The sequence below is a fragment of the Crinia signifera genome, chromosome 8, assembly GCF_055691185.1.
Source record: "Crinia signifera chromosome 8, ASM5569118v1, whole genome shotgun sequence".
NCBI classification, from domain to species: Eukaryota; Metazoa; Chordata; class Amphibia; order Anura; family Myobatrachidae; genus Crinia; species Crinia signifera.
Window position 1 is genome coordinate 46644341 of NC_139224.1, and position 23822 is coordinate 46668162.

The window sequence follows — 23822 nt, forward strand, 5'->3', positions numbered from 1 at the left end:
AACCGAGGGGGGATTTTTCAGCATAAAAACTGTTCTGAACAAGTAGGCTTATACTCGAGTATATATGGTACTTATTTTATTTATTTTTTGCTAAAAAAACTACTAGGTACATCTGTAATCTGGTTTGTTTTCATTCATGACTCAGTAGCCGACAAAACAGAAAATAAGATGATAACCAGCGAATCGTTCTGATTGATTTGCATCATTGCTGGGATTGAGCACAATAGAACATTATGCAATTTAGCGTGCGGCATTCCTATTATGAGTTACAATGCTTGCGTACCTGTATTTTCATCCACAACAAAAATATTATCCACATCTAATTGGTTATTATATTGATTGCAGGGATATTTGTACCTAATGTTATTTAACTGTCTGCAGTTTCTTCTTATGGCCTTTTCATGTCTGAACATTTTGTGTGGGTAACCATCTTTAAAGTTGCACACACTTGTTTCTAACATAATTACTGCGATGTTGCAGTGTATGGCCATCCGACCCTCCTTAAGCCTGGGCAGCAGGATCCTGTGCTACACATTGCATGTGGTGCTTTCACATATGATTTATCGTATGCGACCCCGGTCCCTACCGCCGGGATGGGAGGTCCGAGGGGTCTGAGCTGGTCCAACTTCCAGATCCCAGCCGATGCGCATGGGAGTGCACATCAGATGTCAAGCACACCCGCTTTAGGACGATTTCTTGGCCTGATCCTTCGGGGTCAGATTAAATCAGCCCAAATTGGACTTGTCTGTGGGGGCCTTTAGGCTTTTCTTTTCTTTTTTTTTAATATGATTTTTGGAGCAATGAACATATCAGTCGACAGTGTACAGGATATTGGGGATTATTCAGACTTTATCGCTGCTCTGCGAATTTGCAGAGCCCCGTCACCCTGCCAGGGTGAAATCCCGCCCTATGCAAGGCTGCAAAAGGCTTGTGAAAATCACGCCGATTGGTGAATATCTGCAAATCCATTCGCAACTCGCCATGGAATGGCTTTCCCAGTGTGTACAGTCTGTGCGTAACCCAGGACTACTCAGCATGCTGATCGAGGCTGAAGCTGACATCACATGCCCTCCAGGAAAACGCCTGCACACGCCTCCATTTTCCCTGACACGCCTCCATTTTCCCTGACACTCCCAAGAAAACGGATGATTACCACCCACAAACACTGTCTTCCTGTCAATCAACTTGCATACAAAAGGATCCTGGATTTATTTTGCTAAATGACCTAACACATACGTACTGTGATCCATACATATGCGCAGTCTTTCGATAATCAGCCTGTACGGCTGTGAAAAGGGTCACAATTATACTCTCTCCCAATTATTTTCTGTCTTACCCTCCTTTTACTGTACCACTTCCACCCATGCCGTACGGAACAGATAAAACGAGGAATAAGGTAGGGGGCTTGGGATGTATCCACACTTGCAGGATGGCTTTTCGGGCTGCTGTGCTGACTGCCAAAAGTAGGCGCCTACCGCCGTTCGAGACTCCAAGCCCGCCCGCGAGAATGCCAAGTTACATTCACCAGTGAATGACCTATGATTACTCAAATGTTCTTGGGAGTATTTTAACACTTTTGGGGGTGAATCCGGTTGGCTCAGTAAGCAGCTTTAAATCCAGGGAGGTAACGCCCAGCCCTCACCGCTTATTTTCCATCCATTTGAATGTGAGCGTACAGAGGAGAAATCATTCGATGGTCGCTGACCATCGAATGATTTTTCCCTTGTTCGCAAATATGTCAGTTTAAACTGACTTTTATTTGCCTCGGAAAGGTCAGGGAACAGGGTGGGCGTTGACGTCATGTGACATCAGCCGCCCGCCCTGTGCAGGCGTGGGGCCGCCCAGCGGTTTTCTGGGTCCTCTCTGTGTGAAAGTCGCCGAAGGCATTCCCACAGCGGCCCTGCACATGTGTATATTTGCATATATGAATGCACTGAGGGGCAGCACTAGTAAAGGGGTAGTATTATTAAATACAATACAGTTTTTGTATTTGATTTTATTGTCTCTTTAAATCCAGCATCTGAAACCGCAGAAGTCGTTTAAAAATGCTGCATAGTGAATTTACCCCGCAGTGCCCCTTTAATAATGCACAATTATTATTGAGAGCCTAATAGGATTCTTTAGGGGGAGAAATGTGAACGTGAACGCTTTTCGGTATCCTTGATTTAGCTGTGTAAAGGCAGTAAAGAAACTTTTTATTGGATCTTATAAATTTAGGAATTGCCTGTGGACCCAGCTTCTGTAAAGATATATTTAAAATAATACAGTATTATTATAACTTCTCTTTCATCAGTAAATCTATTAGGAATTGATTAATATATTTAAAAGATGGGCCCAAAAATTAGAAGAAATTTTGTAATATTCATGAATGTGTACTCCAGTACAGTTTTTCATTCTCCTACATATTTACATTATTCATCAGGGTTCAGCAGGGTTCCCATTCCTATCTTTTCTGTTTGTAGAAGTTTTATAATACTCTGTAAAGATGGAGCTGTGCGTATCCATCGCAAAAGCGTCCTGTCTTGGGGCACCGCTCATCGAGAATGGGACGCGCGTGTCAGATGGGAGGTGCATGCATGCGAGACGCTCGCGCGTCCCCATCTATGCGAGACGGGTCGCTCTGGTGCGTTGGCGGAATGGATAAGCGTGGCTCATTCAGCATTAGAGATGGGCAAAACGGATCATTAAGCTGAGCCGGGATCCGGCGGTTCTACCGGTGAAAAGATACGGCTCTTTTAGATGGATCCTCGACTCGCTTTTTTTGGGGAAAAAAAAGGGGAATATACATGACCGAGTAAAAACACTGATCAATGGCTGGGTGCAGAATCGCCATTGATGGCAACCATCGATGGCGTCTGCACCGATGGCCATCCCTGGCAGCAGCAGCTAATCTTTCTATCACTTGTAGTCACAGCATTGTACTCAGTCTCCAGAGGTATTACATCTCAGCTGCCGCAGGTGGCAGCACTGAGATCAGGAAAATGCATTGTAACGGAAAACTAAACTGAAACGGATCACCTTTTTGAAATTGGTGGCTCACTCGTTTTTGAATGGGATCCGTTCAAAAGATCCGGTTCGTTCGCGATCGACCCTGTACTACTTAGCGTTGCAGGAGATACTGAGGGTTTATGATGTGGGTAACAGCCTCTTACTCTAGCATTCAAAAGACAGTTGGGAACGTATACACATAGAACAATAAATATATTACACATATATACATTTTTTTTTTTAAATGTCCTTTATGCAATCTGTTTTTTTATTGAAGAAAAAACAAGAATAGAAAGCAGCAGCAGCCAGTATGACAAAAGGCAGAAAATGTCACACACTGTGCTTGCCTACAGTGCAGGTGGTGTCTGTGTAACGTCTAAGATGCAAATCTCCCCCCTTTCACTTTAGTGACTGGAAAGTGGGCATTGGTGGCAGTGTGGGCTTAGGGGGAGGGGTTGGGGGGGGGGCAGTAGGTTACATATTTGCCATACATACATCAGGACAGCCTGCTCACAATCATTATTGTGGCAAATTTCAACTCTGCAGTCCAGACTCATAAATTGGTGGTTTTTGGACACACGATGTACTCACGATGTGCACACATTCCGTCAATCCAGCTGCTGCAAACAACCGGATTGTATGCACCTAAACTGCCTGAAAACGTTGGTTCGTATGAACTGTCGAACGACCAGTTACATGTGCAATAAAAGCACTCACGACCTGCTCCCAATTCCGATTATTCAGATGCGCAGCAAGTCTGATTAGAGGACCAATCACTCGACCCGCAGAACCGCGCATCGTACGATCATGTGCACATGATGTGCACATATGTGCATACAATCTATCATACCACCCCTTGTGATTGTACGTTTGGGTACAATATCATTCTGGTGTATGGGGCATTTACATTAGCCCTGTGTACTGCAGATTTTGTTTCACCACCTCTGAGCAGGTGAAAAGTTTGGGGAAAATGTGGATTTGGTTAATAACCCTTGGGACACCCCCTTATAGACTAATTGGGCACTTTATGCAAAATGATTGAGGTACAAGGTATTAGGCAGGTATATTGGAGTGCTGTGTGAGTAGATCAAGTGTTTTTAGGCTTGCAGGTGGGAGTACTCAGTGTTTTTTTTTCATCTTAAAATGGCACAAATATGTACAAATAAAAAAATAAATCTTTTTATTATGAACACATAAACTTTTTACTGTTTTGTTATATAAGTTTGGCATCTATGGGGTTAAGTCACGTTTTGTGCCACTTTCCATGCAATAGCTGTATTGCAGTAAACAACTGCATTTCCGCGGCTAACTGAATTTCCCCCATACTGTGTATGATGGGTCCAAATAAAAACAAAAGATAAGCACATTTGTCTTTCAATATTGTTTTTGTGATGCGATTAGCATCTGGGCAGCCGGGATACCGGCAGTCAAAATACCGACTCATGGCCAGAAGACCGATGCCGTAATCCTGATAGCTGGCATCCCAATTGTGGGATGGGTATGCGGGAGGGCGGTTTAGGACAAACATGAATTAGGCCATTACTACACGCTTAGTCAATAAAGTCAGAGGAAAAGTATACAGTCTGGTTAAAGAGAGTGACTTGCTCTATGCATCGTTATGTTAATGATCTACGGTAGTATTCTATTGTGACAAACCTGCTAATCCTAAATACAGTACTTATTATACGATTAACTGCTTTGTTCGCTATGGGGTCAATCCTATTATGTGCAAAGTTTGCAAGCTGCCGTTGTTGCAGCATTTGAATCAAACATTTCAAGCACCGAAACTCGCGCCCTTTTGCGTTATGATTTCTGCTTTAAATTGCTCACACGCAATTGAATTGGCCCCTATTAACGAATTAAGATACAAAATGTGTGAAAAAGCTGAATGAGAAACGTTACCTGTGGCATAGTGTCTGGGTTGCGCCAGGCATCTTACACTATATGGCGCAGGAATGATAGATGCATCAGGACACATCTGTATGAGACGTGTGTACGGACTTTCATCAGGGTACACGTCACCAAATGTAAGGTCATGCTCCGTATACTATATCACTACTTGCTCACTGTTATAGAGTATTTGACATATACAGTATTCATAGCACTTGTGTGTTTTATATTGATTTATCATAATCCTCATCATCTAAGGATAGTTCTGTTGGTGTGCATGCTTGACTTTACAAATGCCGGTTTTAACACTGTGTGCCGCCTTTGCACATATGTTTGTGAGTGTTTCTAGGATTAGCTGCCATTTAAAATGTGTTCCTTAAGGCTTTAGTGAAGAAAATGAACTTGTGCTGCAGATCAGCTTGGGATAATGAAGTCACATAAAAGTTTCACCTCATTAAGTGCTTTCTGCTTTCTAGAAACATCACTGACTGTACAGCGGCAGTCCGCTGATGCCCCGCTAGCTGCTCAGCTTGCTGATGTTCCTGTGGTTTTTTTTTTGTCTTAGTGAAAAAGAAAAGAAATTGGCACAAGCATGACACAGGACAGACTACAGAAGTGAAACCAGTTCAAAACGGAAGTCAGATCTTCATTAAAGAACTCCGGAGTCGGACGTTCCCCAGGTAATCTTTAGGCACCCTTTGTAATTGGAAACATGTCCTCGCCTTGCTTACATTTATTAGGACTCCAGAGCATTCATTTTTCTTGTGGGATAGGAAATCTGTTACATTACATAAATCATCAGTTTATATGCATGTAGTCTCTAAAACAGAAAAGTCTTTTGTGATGTTACATTTTAACAAGAGTTGGACCATGGACATGTACTACAGCATTTGTTACGTGTGAACTGAAATGTCACTATTTGCATGTGTGATTATTTATTACCAGTTATGTATATAGCGCACACATATTCCGCAGCGCTTTACAGATAATATGTGAACATTCACATCAGTGCCTGCCCCAGTGGAGCTCACAATCTATATTCCCTATCACATGTACATGCACACAGACATTCTAGGGTTAATTTTGTTATCAGCCAAATAACCTACCAGTATATTTTGGAATGTGGGAGGAAACCAGAGTACCCGGAGGAAACCCACACAAGCACGGGGAGAATATACAAACTCCGGACAGTTAGGTGGGGATCGAACCCATGACTTCAGTGCTGTGAGGCAGTAATGCTAACCATTACACCGTCTGTACTGCCCCGTACTGTTAATTTTATGCTATATTGTCCCCCTTCCTGTTTTTTGAACCATAGATACTTAAGGGGGTAACCAATTACCACAGTTAAAATTTTGGGAGTGAAAATGGGTGGTTTTCGCTATTTTTCCCCGATGTGTTTGTGTTTTTTATTGGGCTATCTGATTGGATCACCTAATAAGTCCGAAACGATCCTAGTTCGATGCTAATTAGAATTGCCATTTATTTTGCAGCCTCAATAACCAGCACAACTTACATTTTAAATACTTTTTGGATCGATAGCTTTGAAAGGGTTATAATGGCCAAATGCTGTAATATTACAGCCTGTAACAGAGAATACCACAGCATGGTCTGCCCAAAAGCGATTGTGATGGCAGATCAAATCCTTCTTAAAGATGTTGGTAAGTGTGGGCACGAGATGAACGCCTGTCCGCCTGCACGTCCGCGAACGTTGCACAGTTACCATGCATGGATATGGCTGGTGGGTACACTACAGAAGTCTGCCCTGTGGCTGAGGAAGGCACAATCCTCTCTGGCTTCTTTCTTGTCATTTTATATGAGACAAAGATAAAGAGATTTAAGACAAATCTAGGACAAATATCACAATTTTGATTTAAATAAGATAGAGGGTCAAAGCAGAAATGGCTGGCGGCACAGCATATAAAGACGCCACCTAAGGTGATAAACAGAAGCTTCCCAAAGGTGGATATATAACTGTCCACTACAATAGTCAGGGTGCCGACTTGTAAGCCAATTGGTGCTCGCAGCCTGGTAGCCAATCAGAGCGGCTGCCGGTATGCGAGCTCTGATTGGCTCACTAGCCGATGCTGCATTTTAATTGGCCGCCAGCGCCTGGAGGTGAAGAAGCCTGCGCACCGGGAGCATATATTATTGTATTGAATGCACCTCTCTGGGAGAAGCCCGGAGAGGAGAAGCGGCTCCCATGATGGTAATTCCTGCAAATTGCACGTCACTGAGGGGTAGGACTAAAATGATGGTAATCGGTATCATTGTAGTTCTGCCCCCTCTGCAAGGCCCTGTGATTCCTGGTCTTATCTGCATATCCTACCCATGGGATACAGAAGGAGCACCCACTCTCTGGGGTATACGGTCACCAGGTCCTCATGGTGGACATGGTTTTCCAGGTATTTCATACCCTACCATCCACTAGGGCGTTGAGGAAGAATAGAATTTTGTGCCGAGTGCAGCAAGGCACCGCGTCCAATGCATGGCGAGTGCAGCGGTACACTGATATGGCTACTTACATCGACATTCAGCACAAAAATGTGAAAAACTCATGTCGACCTTCCCATTGTCGACCTAATGCTTGTGTTGACCTTCAGACCCTGTTGACCTTAGGCCTCTTGACCTATTTCTGGTGTCTAGGTAAGCCCTGTCGACCATAGGTGTTCGACTAATGACCTTATGAGTCATACCCCTCTATGGGGGTGCGGGCAACTTCTGACAAGTCAAGAGGTTCCCTCCATTTCCTGGAGAGTAAGGAGGTATTATGGCGGATATTTATCATATGGTGGATGTAGTACATAGCACTGCTGTTCAGTATGGGGATGTGTGTTCCAGTACACCACTTACATCTGCTCGGCTGCGGCCGCTTCCCCTGATGCCTCTATCCCGATTCCATCCCCAGAACCTATTCTGTAGGTATTTATCAGTTACTTTATGGAAATTTACAACGTGTGAAGTAACTATCGGAAACTGTTATCTTTTACTTTTCACTTCTTAATATGCACAAAATAAAGCAATTTATAATCTGACAGACTAGCACAAACTGGGGCGGATGTATTACGCCTGGTAAAGTGATAAAGCATCGGACAATCAGCGGCGTTTCAGAAATGACCATTAGATTGGGTGGTGCGTTATCACCTTCCGCTTTATCCACAAGTTTATCACTTAACCAGACGATGGGCCTCATTCAGACCTGTTCGCTAGGCTGCATATGTTTGCAGCCTAGCGAACAGGTAAACGCTGTCTGCCGGCCAACCAAACTTTCAATTAGGGTTGAGTATCCCTTATCCAAAATGCTCAGGACCACGAGAATTTTAATAAGGGATTTTTGTGGATTTTGTAATTTTTTTAATATTCATATTCACCTGGTACCCCAGCGCCCATAGTGTCCACGGCGGCCTTCGATTTCCTCTTCAGCGGCATCTCCGGTCTCAGGGGTGCATTGCGCGGGTGCACCTGTGATGTCACCAGCGCACCTGTGCAATGCATCCTTGGGACCGGGGATGCAGCTGAAGAGGATTCCACTGGCCGCCGGAGTATTTCAGTTTTTGGAATATACGGATAATGGAAACTCAGGGGAATATTCAACGTCCCGCCACTATTCCCGATGGGGGGAATAGCGGCGTTGACTTCCCTGACAGCATTGAACAGGGATCTCGGCAGAACGTGCCAGTCGGGAACGTTCTGCCGAGATCGGCCATGAATTGACGAACTCCCGACGCAGCTCAACAATTTTTATCCGCTTCTGGCGACCACGCACCCTTCTCAGCACTCGGCAGTCGGGACCTTGAATCCCGCCTGCCAAATCAGTGTCGAACTGGCCGAGAACGGGACAGGGTCACCGCTGTCGGGCCTGCCCGACAGTGGTGACCTTGCATTGAATATACCCCTCAACCTGTATTGCAGAAACAATGTTTTCAGCACTTGTTACCTCTGTCCTTGCGATTCAATATGCACAGCAAGTCTTTGTAATAAAATACATCACTCAAGTACTGTTACAGTATATTATATAAGCCATAAGTTCTCTCTTACACGTTGTACAATCCTATAAACCCTGCACTTTAGATGATTACTTGTATGTGGGTGTAGCATATAACACATGCTGGTTGTGTATATGATGCTTGTATTTCACTAGCCTGATGCCTAGTAAGTTCCTAGCACTCAGATACACACAATAAATGTAATTAACTTGGAAACACAGAAAGAAAGCAAACTGCTCTCCAGGGCTATGCCTGATTTACATTGCTCCGTCTGTTATGCTAAGTTAAAGGAATCCGGAAAATTAACCCAATTTTAACTCGTGAGTGGCCAGCCTAACATATACCTATCTAAGATATCTCTAAAAGTAAAACAAATACCTGCCACCGCCCCCGTCTGGCCCTCCTGTGCAAGTGCAACGCTGACCAGCTTACCATCGATCCCCCGTGCGAATACATAGGGGACAGATAGAAACAGAATCAGGCCCCATGTATCACCAATAGTGTACAAGAACACTTCTGTCACCATAAGAGCCTCACACCCTGTAAAAAGCAGCAGAAAACCTAAACCAAGGGCCTGATTCAGAACTGTTTTCTACACTGCGTATACTCGCAGCCTAGTGAATAGGTAAATGCCACCCATCCGAACGCAGGCCCCCGCCCCTCCCCCGGGACACTGCTGGCCCCAGGCGGGATGCGTGAACATCCCCAGAAACCGGAACGTTCCCGCAAAAAGTATGCATTGAATGATGTGATGTCAGACGCACGCGCGAGCACCGACACACCTGCGTTCCCAGGGAATGCTGGGTGTTCCTCTGCCCCCCCCCCTTCCCCCCCCTGACAGTGTGAAGCCCTCGGTGAGTCTGATACTCGCTAAAGGCGAGTGTGAAGCCCTCAGTGAGTCTGATACTCGCTAAAGGCGTTCGCACAGGGGGTTTGCGCATGAGAAGACACCCAACATCAGTAACGGGGCCTATTCCACCCCATCCAAATTAGACCCAAGTCTAATTTTCTGGAGTCTACAGTTCTCATATTTACATACACGGTGTGAAATCTATAAAGCAATGCATGGCACAGACTTCCGCAGACAGATAAACTGGAAAATGGCTTATTACACACTTGCCTACCTGATTATTTAAAAGTCCCTCATGTGACAGGGTCCTCTTTAAATGAAATAATTATATGGAATGTTGCTACTGGGTTTACATACAGTCTCTAATGCTGTGTACACACTGTGAGATTCCCCTGCTATTCGACTTAAGATTCGAGTGCTATGCAATCTTTGCTATCTCTGTACTATTTACATACAATTCATACAATCTACAGTACATTAGATTTGCACTATATAGTCATTGCTGCCCTGTCTATCTGGGTTTCAATTTGTGCTGTCACGGGAGCGCGCATCGGTAAAAACCTGTGCGATCTGCATACGATATGCATGCCATTTTGACTATATAGTCAAAATCTAATGTCAAATCTCACCGTGTGTACACAGCATAAGAGCAGAATAATATCAACAACAGCAACAAATAGTTTCAAGTGTAGATTGGAGATTACCGGGTACATTTACAAAAGGTTATAAAAATGATAACAGTGATGTTGCTTATAGCAACCTATTAGATTTTATCTCTCATTTTTTAGGATGCAATAGACAAATGATAGACATACAGTACTGTAATCAGATTGGTTGCTATGGGCAACTTCAACTCTTCATTTTTAGAACCTTTAGTAAATTTGCCCTAAACGTGTCAATTTATTCTACAGACAGAAACAAAATATACTTACAGATCTGGTGTTAGACCTTTGTTGATGACTTTATTGATGACTTTCTTTTTTTTAGCGCTTTCTTATTTTCGATCACCTAGAAGTCACTGGTTCCAACATCAGCGGCACTGTGTCAGAAATCATCTGGATTTCACTAAATCCGCATTATTTATTTAAGGCAGTAAATACAAGTTATCGAGTCAGTCACTGTATTCTCCTGTCTGTTAGCAGGGTCCTTCTGTGATCCAAGGAATAGATATCCATAGGACAGTCCTGGCCAACCTGCGGCTCTCCAGCTGTTGTGAAACTACAAATCCCAGCATGCCTTGCCACAGTTTTGCAAAAACCGTGGCAATGCATGATGACCTGGCCTGCTTTTCCCGATGTGTCTCATTATCATCCAATGCCTCTGCCCTTTGCCCCCTTGCATCACTCCTGGGTGAGAACCATTGACAGCTCTGACTTGTATGAGAGTTATGTTATTTTCCTGGCCAGAGACTAGCTTCTACTCCCATTTGGAAAGGAGTTCTTCATCAGGCACTCACCGTTAAAGGGGTACCCCACTTAAACATTTTAGTACAATGTAGGAACTAGAATTACCTTGACCATGGTGTTTACTGAAATAGATGCATGCACATACAGCAATAGACAAAGTTACTGACTGGTGCTTCAACGTGCCCTTCTGCCTGTGGCCCCTATTTACCAAGAAATAGGGTCCATAGGGCCACGCATGTACAGTGTAACCACAGGTGGAACTACCATTGGTGCATTGTCACACACTTATTTTCCCTGTCACCCAATGCCATGTTACATATTGTAAACTTGGGTTGGAGTGGAAGAGGGGGGGGGGCCCAAATTTTATTTTTGCACCTGGGCCAACCATTCACAAGTTCCACCACTGATTGTAATAGCTAGAAAATGTGCACGACGGAGGCTGCTCTCCTGCATTAATGCCTTCAGGTAGGCACATATTCCAAATATCTGAGCTTGATCAATAGGTCTTGTGTATTTATTAATGTGATGCAAGACATATTCCTGATATCTATAGCATTATACTGTACTTTTTGAATATGAGGTAAAAGGGGCTATATATATATATATATATATATATATATATATATATATACAATATATACACTTAACATCGGCACTCACCTTTCCTAGTTTTGGGGTGCCCTATGGCTTGTGACCACATTGTTTAAACAGACATTGGATGGGCTCTGCACACACTAAATTAACTGATAATAAATAGTGGAGATTTGGTTCATGAATTGATCAATGCATTTAAGCCTGCAGCCCCCGTCAAGGGACCCCACTGCTCTGCAGGTCCTACCACTATCGCTGAAAATGGCTGCAATACACATAGCTATCACATCAATGTTTGATACCAGGCATGCTATCAGGTCTGAAGCTCACAGCAGACTTTGCTTTTATAGGTGAGCAGCTACCAACACACCTGTCACTAATCATCTAGGGAAATGGCTAACATAAGCTATGGAATCTTAGTTAAAAACAGGGTGCATGAGAGAATGTGACCACAATAAGACTAATTAAAAAAATTAATCTAATAAACAATATATACACTTAACATCGGCACTCACCTTTCCTAGTTTTGGGGTGCCCTATGGCTTGTGACCACATTGTTTAAACAGACATTGGATGGGCTCTGCACACACTAAATTAACTGATAATAAATAGTGGAGATTTGGTTCATGAATTGATCAATGCATTTAAGCCTGCAGCCCCCGTCAAGGGACCCCACTGTTCTGCAGGTCCTACCACTATCGCTGAAAATGGCTGCAATACACATAGCTATCACATCAATGTTTGATAGCCCTCCTCACAATAGTTTTTAACTAAGATTCCATAGCTTATGTTAGCCATTTCCCTAGATGATTAGTGACAGGTGTGGTGGTAGCTGCTCACCTATAAAAGCAAAGTCTGCTGTGAGCTTCAGACCTGATAGCATGCCTGGTATCAAACATTGATGTGATAGCTATGTGTATTGCAGCCATTTTCAGCGATAGTGGTAGGACCTGCAGAACAGTGGGGTCCCTTGACGGGGGCTGCAGGCTTAAATGCATTGATCAATTCATGAACCAAATCTCCACTATTTATTATCAGTTAATTTAGTGTGTGCAGAGCCCATCCAATGTCTATATATATATATATATATATATATATATATATATATATATATAAATAGCTGTGCCTATACTGTACATGTAATTTTAGTAGTACTTTACATTTTTCTTGTATTTTTCCAATAAAGTTTTTACATCCTGAGCCAGTAATTGATATTTCTGCACACTTACACCATTACCAGTCACTCAGTGACATGTCCATTATAGTGTGCTGGAAATACAAATGGTGCGATAACAGGAATTATGTAGTCAAAATAAGAATTGTTTTGTGTGTTTGGAATAAATTCATGTAAATATAACTATTTATATATATATATATATATATATATATATATATATATATATATATATATATAAAACAGAAGGCAGAATTCTGGCCTCCTCGCCAGAAATAACCTTTGATAAAACCTATTCGTCCTCTAATTGGAACAACATGGGGCCATATACTCTGGGGCCCCAGGGCTCTGCATTTTCCCTAGGTCTAAGAGATTGAAGAACTTGGAAATTAAGAGTAGCTGAAGGCAATGTGTTGGGATGTATTGATTGCCCAATCAGCTGTGATTTGACACCTACTGTGTCAGCTCCACTCATGTTCCAGGAATGAAATAAGCCATCACAAGCCCGGTCATCAGGGATCTCCTGTTCATTTTTTTTTTTTAATTGAGTGTTAAGAAGATTAATATTTCTATTTTTGTTTTCCTGGGAGAGAAGATGAAACGTCTCCCCGAGCTGTATCCATCCAGCTTTTTCCCTGTGTAGAAGAGATGGGATCTGAGAAAAGTCAGCTTGTCTTAAAATCGTTAGCTGATATCCCTACGTGTAATGCTCATTGGCTACTGGCTGTTCCAGCAGGCAAGCTAAAGCCCCATACACACTGGGCTCAGTTTTGCCAATTGAACTGCTTTCAGCTCAAAAGCCGCACAGTGTGTATGGAACGGATGAGCACTGATGCACGCTCCTGTATCATTGCCGCCCGCTGCCACCACTCATCTGCTGGTGTTACAGTGATGTAGCAGTACAGGAGACAGAACTTAACATCACAGAAAATAAATAACAAAAAAAGAGCACCACAATACAATACACCATGCAGCTTGGATGTATGTAGCGAGGGAGTAGTCCGTATACTACTCTGGGCTGGTGGCCATAGGCAGGAGATGAGCATTTACCAGCATGAGAGTATGCGGGCAAAGATGGTCGCTGAGTAGGAGTGAGCAGTACATGAATTGTGAGGAGAAGAGGGCTATGACAACAAGATGGTCCTGCTCTGAGGAGCTTAGTGGGTTTAGCAGACAGGCTACAGACATGTATTTTGGCTTTTATTGCATATATACCCAGTGTCCAGTAGTGTACTCCTAGGGGATATATTTGCTTAAAGATCAATTTTTATACATTTTTATCTGTTTAAAAGCCATCTCAATCAATGTTGTGTTTTATATTTTAAAATGTTAGTAAATGTGTTTTTTTACTCTTTGTAACACAACTGATTTATAATCGATTCAAATCAATGGAAATGATTTTATGAAGTATGCCCCTTAGTGTTTATCCATGTGCATGATCTGACAGTAACAGTTGTCTGGATGAGCACACTGTCTCTGAATCGGTTTATCTACCGTGATCTTAGAGCTCTGACCACACTATGGGCCTAATTTTGGTTGGATCGCTATACAGAGAAAATGCAGTGGACTGCGCGCAAGAAGCCGCCGCTCCCAAAAGGATAGACTAAACGGCCATTTCAAATGCAGTGCTAATCGCTGCACATTCGCAGAGCCATTTGCAATTTCCAGAACATTGAAGAGTACTTGCTGTATGTGCAAATTGTGAGTAAATCGGAGGCTTCCACTAATCTGCTACTGAGACAGGCTCTAAATGGTCAGCACTGACGTCAGAGACCAAACATAAAAAAGCCTTGGGCACGCCTAGGTTTTTTTTAAAAATACCCAGACAACGCCATGGTCGGAATGTAATGCCGCCCGAGTTCGGCGACAGTGTGGGATGCCGGCAGAACTTGGAAGATTTTTTAAAGGGGCAAGCACTTACAATTCGGGATGCATTACATTCCTTCCCCTAGCGCTGATTTCTTGTCCGTCAAACTGTGACTGGATTGCGAAACGTTTCAATTTTTAGTTGCAATTTGAGCCTTCACAATGCAAACGCTGTGCAGGCGCGTTCCTATGATAATCGCTTGATTTGCGTATTTTTAACAAATGACCAATTACTGTTGAATTAGGCCATAGGCCGTTTGCATCTAGTAGTCGGGGCGTGGGCATTGTGGAAGGGTCGCGCACAAGGGGAACACCAAGCGTTTCATGGGTGTTCCCATGAAAACCCTGTGCTCTCCCATGTAAATGCGCCCGTGACGGGGGTGCCGGGGACGGGCAGCTGATGACAGCTGCTCGCCCGCTTGCCACACAGGGTTCTCGCAAATGTAAGACACCAGAGAGGTGTCTTACATCTGCAGGCGCTGTAGAAATCATTTGTTGGTTGCCGACCATCAAATGATTTTGCCCCTGCACCCAAGGCTACAAATGGGTGTTTATGCGAAACATCCACAAAGAGAGCACAGCTTTTCTCTAACCAGACAGGGCCTGTGTTACATTTCTGTGCAGGTTCTATATTCAAATCATTTATAAAACTGAAAGAAATGTTTTAACAACGCTCTTGTGCACATGGAATAAGGAAATAGCCCTGTTGTGTGCCTCATCCCAGTGTCTGCTTTACTTCTCTTCCCAGTTCTACAGGAACTTGTCTGCAGTGAATAACTGTCGTCTTAATGAGATTAAACCCCCATTCAACCAGTGGCTTCTCTGTGCGGGTTTCAGAGTGTGGCACGGGGATTGTGAAGAGCCGCCATCTGACCACAGATGTCTTCCTGGCAGGAGGGTCTGGCAGCTCTTCTGAAAGGGAAGTTGCTCTGCTCTCATCTGCCTGCCCAACTGGAAAGCAACTGAATTGAATGTTTGGCTCTGATCGGAAGTGAGATTGCAGATAGTAAAACTAAGCAATTAGTACAGAACATTTATCATAGTGTATATACATATGTATAAGTCAACATATAAAGAGTTTGCGGTTGGGTGTATTTATTTTGTAATATATATTTAAATCAGTCCCAATGCGTCTTAAGAAAAGTTTCCCCTTCCTTTTATTACCTAATAACTGTGGTCAGTTTCTAAACCCTGAATATTTGCTTTTTAACATTCATTTTTTTTTTATTCTAATGTTTGTATACAACCATACCTCCCAACTGTCCCGCTAAATGCGGGAACGTCGCGGTTTTTGGGGACGTTCCCGCGGCCGGCAGTGTCTATTCGCGGCCGAAAACGGGGGCGCTGCCTAATTTGCATAAGCAGCACCCTCATTTACATACGCCATGCTCCCCGCCGCGCGAGTGTCCCTATTCCGATATTGACAAAGTTGGGAGGTATGTACAACCTTTATGGTTTTTCTTTACCCTTTTTTTTTTTTTTCAGTTTTTTCCCCAGCACTTATTCTTACAGATGTATCCACATATGGTCAGTAGGTCAACCGTGTTAGATCAACACATGAAATAGATCGACAGTGTTGGAATGACGACACAAGCATTAGGTCAACAATGGGAAGGTCGACAGTAAAAAGGAAGTCATGAGTTTTTCACTTATATGTTTAGTCGACATGGGCCGACAGGCGGTATTTTGTTTGGGAGAATAAAATAGGGTGTTTATTCTTCCTATTTTAAATATCCTGTTATCATCATTCGTGTTACCCAGTTTATTTTCTACAGGACATTATTAATATTATCCAATATATGGAATGCAGTATCTTCCCACACATATAATATATACTTTATCCAGCACATGAGGTTCCTTTTAGTTTGATTTCTTAATGATTTACAGTGTACTTGGGCGAAATGTCTACTAGGTACAGACGGGCAAGATGGCTGCCTAGTGATTACCTGATGACCTGGTGATTACCTGATGTGACCGTAACGCCAATGCGGCCAGCAGCATGTTGTGCGTCCCATTACACTAATGTGCATTTATTGCTTTGCAGAGAATTATTACATGGCAATTGCACTCAGTCACTGTATAATGGCATTGTCCTTGATTCACTATATAGATAAATGCATGCACACGCGGTAATTTCTTTATTTTCTCACATTTCATTAGCCTCTACCACAAATGTGCAAAACCAGATATAGGATATGACCCTTCCTTGGCGCACTGCTGCCTCTGGTTCGTACTAGTGCACTACCACAAATGTGCTAATCAGTCTTATTTTTAGTCTTGCCATTGAGACTCCATCCATCTCTCCACATAGAGGTTTGCATTTAATGTCCTCAAGATCAGCTTCAGGGGCAGATGTACCAAGCCTTATTGAGTGAAAAAGTACCAACCAATCCGCTCCTATTTGTCATTTTTTAAACATAGGGCCAGATGTATCAAGCCTCAAAAAGTGATAAAGGGGAGAGAGATAAACAACCAGCCAATTAGCTCACAGCTGTCATTTTTCAAACCCGGTCTGTAAGATGGTAGTTAGGAGCTGGCTGGCAGGTTATCGCTCTCTATTTTATCACTTCTTAAAGCTTGATACATCTGGCCCATATCCTGTAACCTGAGAGTTAGGACGCAACTTGCTGGTACTTTATCTCTCTTCACTTTATCACTCTCCAGGGCTTAGTACATCTCCTTCAGTGTATTGATGGGGACAGTCATTTCACCACTATTCATACTGTATGTAGCTGAGGCGTGGGTACTGATTACTGAACAAGGCGACTGGACACCTGATGCAACTGTGCCACTGCTGCGAGGATTGCGGGGACAGATTGTACTGTTCTGCGACCTTTACAGTAATGTCTGCTGCTTTTCAGGCTTTTGTCAGTACTAAATTGCAACCAATAAACTGTATTATGGTTATTTACTTGGTACAATATACACAGCAGTATGCCACTATACAGTAAGGAGCCGCACAGATCACAGTACTAAAGTTTGTCAAGTATTGAGCCTATACATATTAAAACATTTGTCACTTCAGTTTGAGCTGTGGTGGAAAATGTGTGTTTCACAGAAGCTGCCTACTGTACAAACCTGGGCTGCTATTACAACTACAGTACTGTACGGCACATCTGTATACTGTATGGTTGGTGGGGCAGGATCTGACAAGCAGGGTTACAAAACCACACACTTGTAAATTTTATATAAACCATTTTATTAACAGCAAGTTCCAGGGTGTGATTAAGGGTTCCAGCTAGGGATGCCAATCCAGGGGCATTTTTACAATCCCAGAATTTGGGATTGAAAAATGCCCAATCCGGGGATTGGCTTCCCTAAGTAAAAAAACATCCCGGCCACACCTCATATTTACCTACATGTGCGGCGCGGCCAGGTGCCGGGCAGTTGGGTGGGCTGTGAAGCTGAGTGAGTGGGCGGGCAGTGAATCCGGGATCCCCAGTAAAGTCGGGCGCGTGGGCAGGCAGTGAAACCAGGAGCCCCAGTAAAGCGGGCCGAGTGGGTGGGCAGTGAAGCCTGAAGAATGGCCGGTGATGCAGTCAGGGTGGGATGGCGGGTGATGCAGTCAGGGTGGGAGGGTGGACTCATCAGATGGGAGAGCAGAGCAGCGCGCACCCGGGATGGGGCTGTTCAGCGGTTGTGTGGCCTGCGCAGCGTGACCTCTGACCTTGTCACGCTGTGCAGAGCTGCATTGCCGGGGACGCAGTCTAATCTCAAAATTGAAATCACACGTTTTATGGGCCAATCCTGGGATCCCGATGATCCCAGGATTGGCCACCATAGTTCCAGCCTGCCTAGGCCAATACAGAAGTGCTCCCCCCTTCACCACCAAGTTTTTCGTTCATATTCAGCTGAAAATCTGTAACCAGCTCGGGCCTCCGCTCCATTCCTATTGGCACTTATTGCCCTACCAGGGCTGATAACGGCAGCAGTGGCATCAATCACAGCCTTGGTGACGGAGTCAGCCATGGCACTTACAGGATCTCCTCTTTCCGGCTTCCCTGCCTCGGTGACGCTGACAATCCTAGCAGCCACTGCTGCTCCCACAGTACCTGTATCTCATGAGACGTTCGTCCGCCCCAACTCCATAATCACCAGGAAACGCTCCTATCCTAGTGCAATCTATTGTGCTAGAGCAGCACCCCCACAGGACCCAGCGCTCCAGGCTGCACCCAAATCAGCCTGTTGGTTAATCAGGCCCTGGCACGTATAGTCATTTCTGCATAGTACAATATATAATATTTGTTAGCAATGTGTCACACTAATAGTCACAGTTTCTTTTTTTATTGTTGTGTGCGGTTTGGGTTATTTTGTAGCAGATACAGTACAATACTGCACAGTGGGGTGGATGCTCTTACATCCGCGCCCCCTTACCGCCGGCTACCACAAACATAATTATCGCATCTGGTCTAACATATGCGATAATTATGACAAAAGACAGCTCTTGCGTTAAGAGCTGTCTTTTGCGTTCACCCGGCGATGAGCAGCGGATCCCGGCGGCTCCCACCTCCCTCTCTTACCCGGCCTGAGAAGCTGCTGCTGCAGGGGGGGCTGGCTGGCTCAAATCCTCCCTGCACCCGGAAGAGGATGTAAAGTGCAGGGAGGAGGAAGTCACAGGTCCGGGCAGTACAGGCAGCTGTTAAATGGTCTGTACCATTATTTATTATATTATTTTCAAGAATATTAATATGCCCTTTTTAGTCTCGCTAGACTTTAATGTTTCTGCAATGGCTAAATTATTAGGAACAGTGGTGGTAGATTGGCTGTATGGCTTAGTAAGGAATAATCTCGGGCGTTAATCCTGTCGTACAGGAAATACGGTTTCAAAAAAGTCATTTGTCCGTTTTCTATCACTTTCATGTTCACACTTTCCTTATGCCCATGCTTCTGGTTTTTGCACAGAAAGACTATTAAGGACTATACACACTGGGCAACTTTGACTTCAGCTCGGTTTACTCGTTTTAACTGTTTTCAGCTCAAAAGTCACCCAGTGTGTACAGGGCAGCGCTGAGCGCTGATTGGTACTGCTGCATCATCGCTGTCCCAGCCGCTCATCTGCTAGTATTACCAGCAGATGAATGACGGGGTGGGGGGCTTTCCATAGCGTCCTGCTATGGAAAGTTGTCCACTCCCGAGAAAATCGCTAAAATGGGCAAAACTCGCTCAGTGTGTATGCATTAAGCGATTTTCAGCCAAGCGATTTCCCTATCGTCGTCGTCCATACACGCTGGGCAAAATTGCACAGTGTGTATGGACCTTAACAGGGATTTTCTACCCAGAATATATTTTTATTTAGCACATTAACAAAGAAACAAGGGAACCTGTATTTTAGGCTAACCTGATTAATTATAAAATACACATACAGTATCACTATCTAGGGATGAACTGGGCAGAGCCCTGCAATGCCCCTTTCTAGGGGGTCTCTTATTAAAATGGGAGTTCTATTGAAGATGGGAAGTTGCTGTGGGCATCCAATCAGATTATATCTATTATCTTCTAGTGAAGGTGCCTAATAAATATAAATTAGAGTCTGATTGGTTGCTATGGGCAACATATTATATACAATAGAGCTCCCATCTTTGGAAATAAACCCATAGGAGAGGGGGATACCCATACTTGCCTACCCTCCAGGAATGGCCGGGAGGCTCCCGCAAATTGGGTCACCCTCCCGGCCCCCTGGGAAGGTGGTCAAGTCTCCCGCATTGCCCCGCACTCCCCCCTTCCCCCTCTGCATCAAATTCCAATTTTCACGGGTACATGGGGAGAAGGCGGGGCTAAAATGACGGCATATCGCATCATTTTAGCACCTCTCGCAAAATGTTGACCTATTGTTTGTGTCAACCAATTGACTGTTGACCTATTTATTGTCGACCTGCCAACTACATCCTGTTTAAGGGTAATGCCACCTTTATGCTGTGCCAGAGGCTGGACACTGCAGCCATGTGAGCAGGCGAGAGGCCGACTTAACCAACATTAGAGCCATAACTATTAGTGCAGTAGCATGGGATCCCAAACAAGGCATACAAATGATTTGGGTAAAAGAACAAGTGATTGCTTACTTTTTCAATTGTCAGTATAAATGTGGAATTATTTAAAATATATATATATATATATATATATATGTAGGAATAATTTGGAATGTTATAATTAATGGGCGGTATTCAATGTGAATACCGGCAACGTTCAGCGAATCCTGTTTAGGATTCGCTGCACATTAGCCACTGCTCGCTGCGTTCCGGAGCCTCGCCGGCTCCGGTATTCAACGAGTCAGGGACTCGCTGCCCCTGACCGGCGAATTTGAGCTCCTGCGGCAGACGCCGCAGGGAGCCTGAGGACGCTGGCAGGCAGGGAGATGGAAGTCTCCCTGCCTTCCCCAGAACGTTTGTGGGGGGGGAGGTGGGCTCCCCGGGTGCCAGGCAGCACAGGCTGCCCCCCGGGGGTGCCAGCAGGGGACCGGGTATATTCACTACACCCGATCATGAATATGTAATGATTGGGTGAAGTGAATATATGAATAAAAATAGCGTGCCCCTCCTCAGAATAAAATTCCTGATTTTTTGACACCAAATGTAAAAAACAAAACACTTTATTTTAAAAGTTCACCTTCCACTTCACCATAAAAAGATAGCAATTGCTACTCGGTGAATCATGGCGAAAAAATCCTTGAAATGTATTCGCCATCTGGTCATTGAATAGGGTGATTCACCGTTTTAGTCAGAAATTCGCCTTACAGCACAAAATCGCCATAAAAACCTGGCGAATCATCCTCATTGAATACCGCCCATAGTCTCCAAAACAGTGTTCTATGCATTGATGATTCTGCACCATGGCACAGATTTTGCTCTGGAACAGTTGTACTGAGCATTTCTTCTGTGCTAGCTAATACTGGATTTGCATAATAAATAAAGTGATTGCTAATGGAACCTTCTATGAATGCATGAATTGCTTATATTTCTGTGACCACAAGTAGGTTTTATGGTCGCCTATTACCACTCAGTAAATGTAATAATCATCTATTATACAATTATAGGCCCCTTCATGGTCATGCATTGTTCCTGTGATTGCTGTTATAAGCTGTAAATAAATAGGTCCGCTGCTATGACTTTATAGAGGAGATCACAGACTTTTATGCAGAAAGCTCACCCTCCTCATGTCTTGTCACAGTAGCCAAGCGCGCACACACAATGTAAACATTCATGTACTGTACTCTGTATCGCCACCTGCTGGTCATAAGTGGTAATAAAAATAAAATATATGTATACGCTCTGGGGAATATGTGTATGTAAACAAATTATCTTCACAGTATCTGCTGTAACAACCCCCCCCCCCCCCACCCCCCAAAAAAACAAAACATAATCTCCATAATATACAGGAAATATAGGATAGAAAAAGAAAATTAGTGATTTTGTTTTCCAGCATAAATATATTTTAAAGTTAAAACCCCATTTGAAAGCACTCTAAACATATTCCTTAGCATCACTAGTATTTATCCTATGCCCGCTTTCTGTCATTTTTATTTGTTTACATTTAGGTATAACCATGTTTCCATTTGCACCAGATCATGTCCCTGACACTTCATTATACCCAAGCTACCATAATGAGGATATTATGGGGATACCTAGTACCGAGGCCACTCTCCCTACCTACCACCTCATGTCCTGGCCACCCCTGCCATGCTCACATCTTGCCTTACGGCCTTCTTGTCTGCACCTCAAGGCGCACCAACAGTGCAGGTTTTGGTAATATCCAGGCTTGGCCACAGGCGACTTAATTAGTACCTTAGGTATTTTGAATTAACCATCTGTGCTGAAGCCTGGATATCACTAAAACCTGCACTGTTGGTGTGCCTTGAGGACCGTTGCTGGAAAGGCCTGCTCTAGACTGTAAGCTCTTTGGAGCAGGGCTCTATTCCCTCCTGTTCTCACTACCCTCATCTTACACTTCAATTACAGCCATACTTGCCTACCTGACCCTCTCCATGAGGGAGAAAATGCTCTGTTCCTGGACTTCCCTGGTAATGTAGGATTGCCATCACCTGTGGTGAAACACCTTTCTTATCAATTACCTAGCTCCCCACAGGTGATGGCAATCATACATTACCAGGGAAGTCCAGGAACAGAACATTTTCTCCCTCATGGAGAGGGTCAGGTAGTCAAGTATGATTACACCTCTCTTACTCAGCTCCCATCTATACCCGCATCTCTTCTCACCTGTGTTCATTCATCTCTACCACTGGCACCTGCCCCTGGTAACCCTTCAGACATCTCCTCCGCTTCCCATCATCTCAGCTGTATTGTGTACTAAGAATTGTGCTGCTAATTGCTACCTGTGCTCTATTTTTGTTCTTCGGTTACTCTTATGATTAGTTCTGTGTACCCAGTATTGTTCTAATGTGTGCCTTATGTATGGCGCTGCGTACCACTTATGGCGCCTTAAAAATAAAATAATAATCATCATCATCAATCATGGGAAAAATTCAGTAAGCCCCGCAGGTTAGCACAAATCGCACAATAGCGATGCGGCTGAAAATCTTTCAGCACATTGTGGAAAGCGGCCCAACTTGCAGGGTGACCATGCCCTGTCCTGGGCCGCCCCTTGCAGGCTACTGTCAGCAGTTGTAATTTTGTGTATTTCCTCAAAATGACAACTGATACTGCTAATTATAGTTACGATATGCAGAGAGTTATGGGATGACGTAAAAAACAAGGAGAAAAGGAGATGTTACAGGCAAAGTTATCCTGACCTACGCTGCCCTCTAACCAAAAAGTCAGAATGCAAAAATGATTAGGTTGCAAAATACTGTGTTTGGCCACACCTGTTAATTATTGAATTCAGGTGTTTCACACCCGTTGCCACAGATGTATAAAGCCAAGCAAATAGCCATGCAGTCTTCCATTTGCAAACATTGGTAATACAACGTGGGCTGTTCTGAAGAGCTCCGTGCCGTCATGCGTGGTACTGTAATAGGATGCCACCTTTGTAATAAGACGGTGCTTTAAAGTGACATCCCACAGTCAACTGTAAGTGATATTATTGGAACTTTACAGCATTTAGAAACAGAAACTCAGCCA

General features: G+C 43.8%; 1 protein-coding gene across 3 annotated transcripts in view; it reads left to right on the forward strand.

Annotated features, from left to right (window-relative positions):
* Positions 1 to 23822, forward strand: part of PHF2 (PHD finger protein 2) — a 265280-nt gene that overhangs the window by 168363 nt on the left and 73095 nt on the right. For all 3 annotated transcript variants that reach the window (XM_083156301.1, XM_083156302.1, XM_083156303.1), the window contains exon 3: positions 5444 to 5558. In XM_083156301.1, the coding sequence (XP_083012427.1) occupies positions 5444 to 5558 (115 nt within the window). The remainder of the gene's footprint in view (positions 1 to 5443; positions 5559 to 23822) is intronic.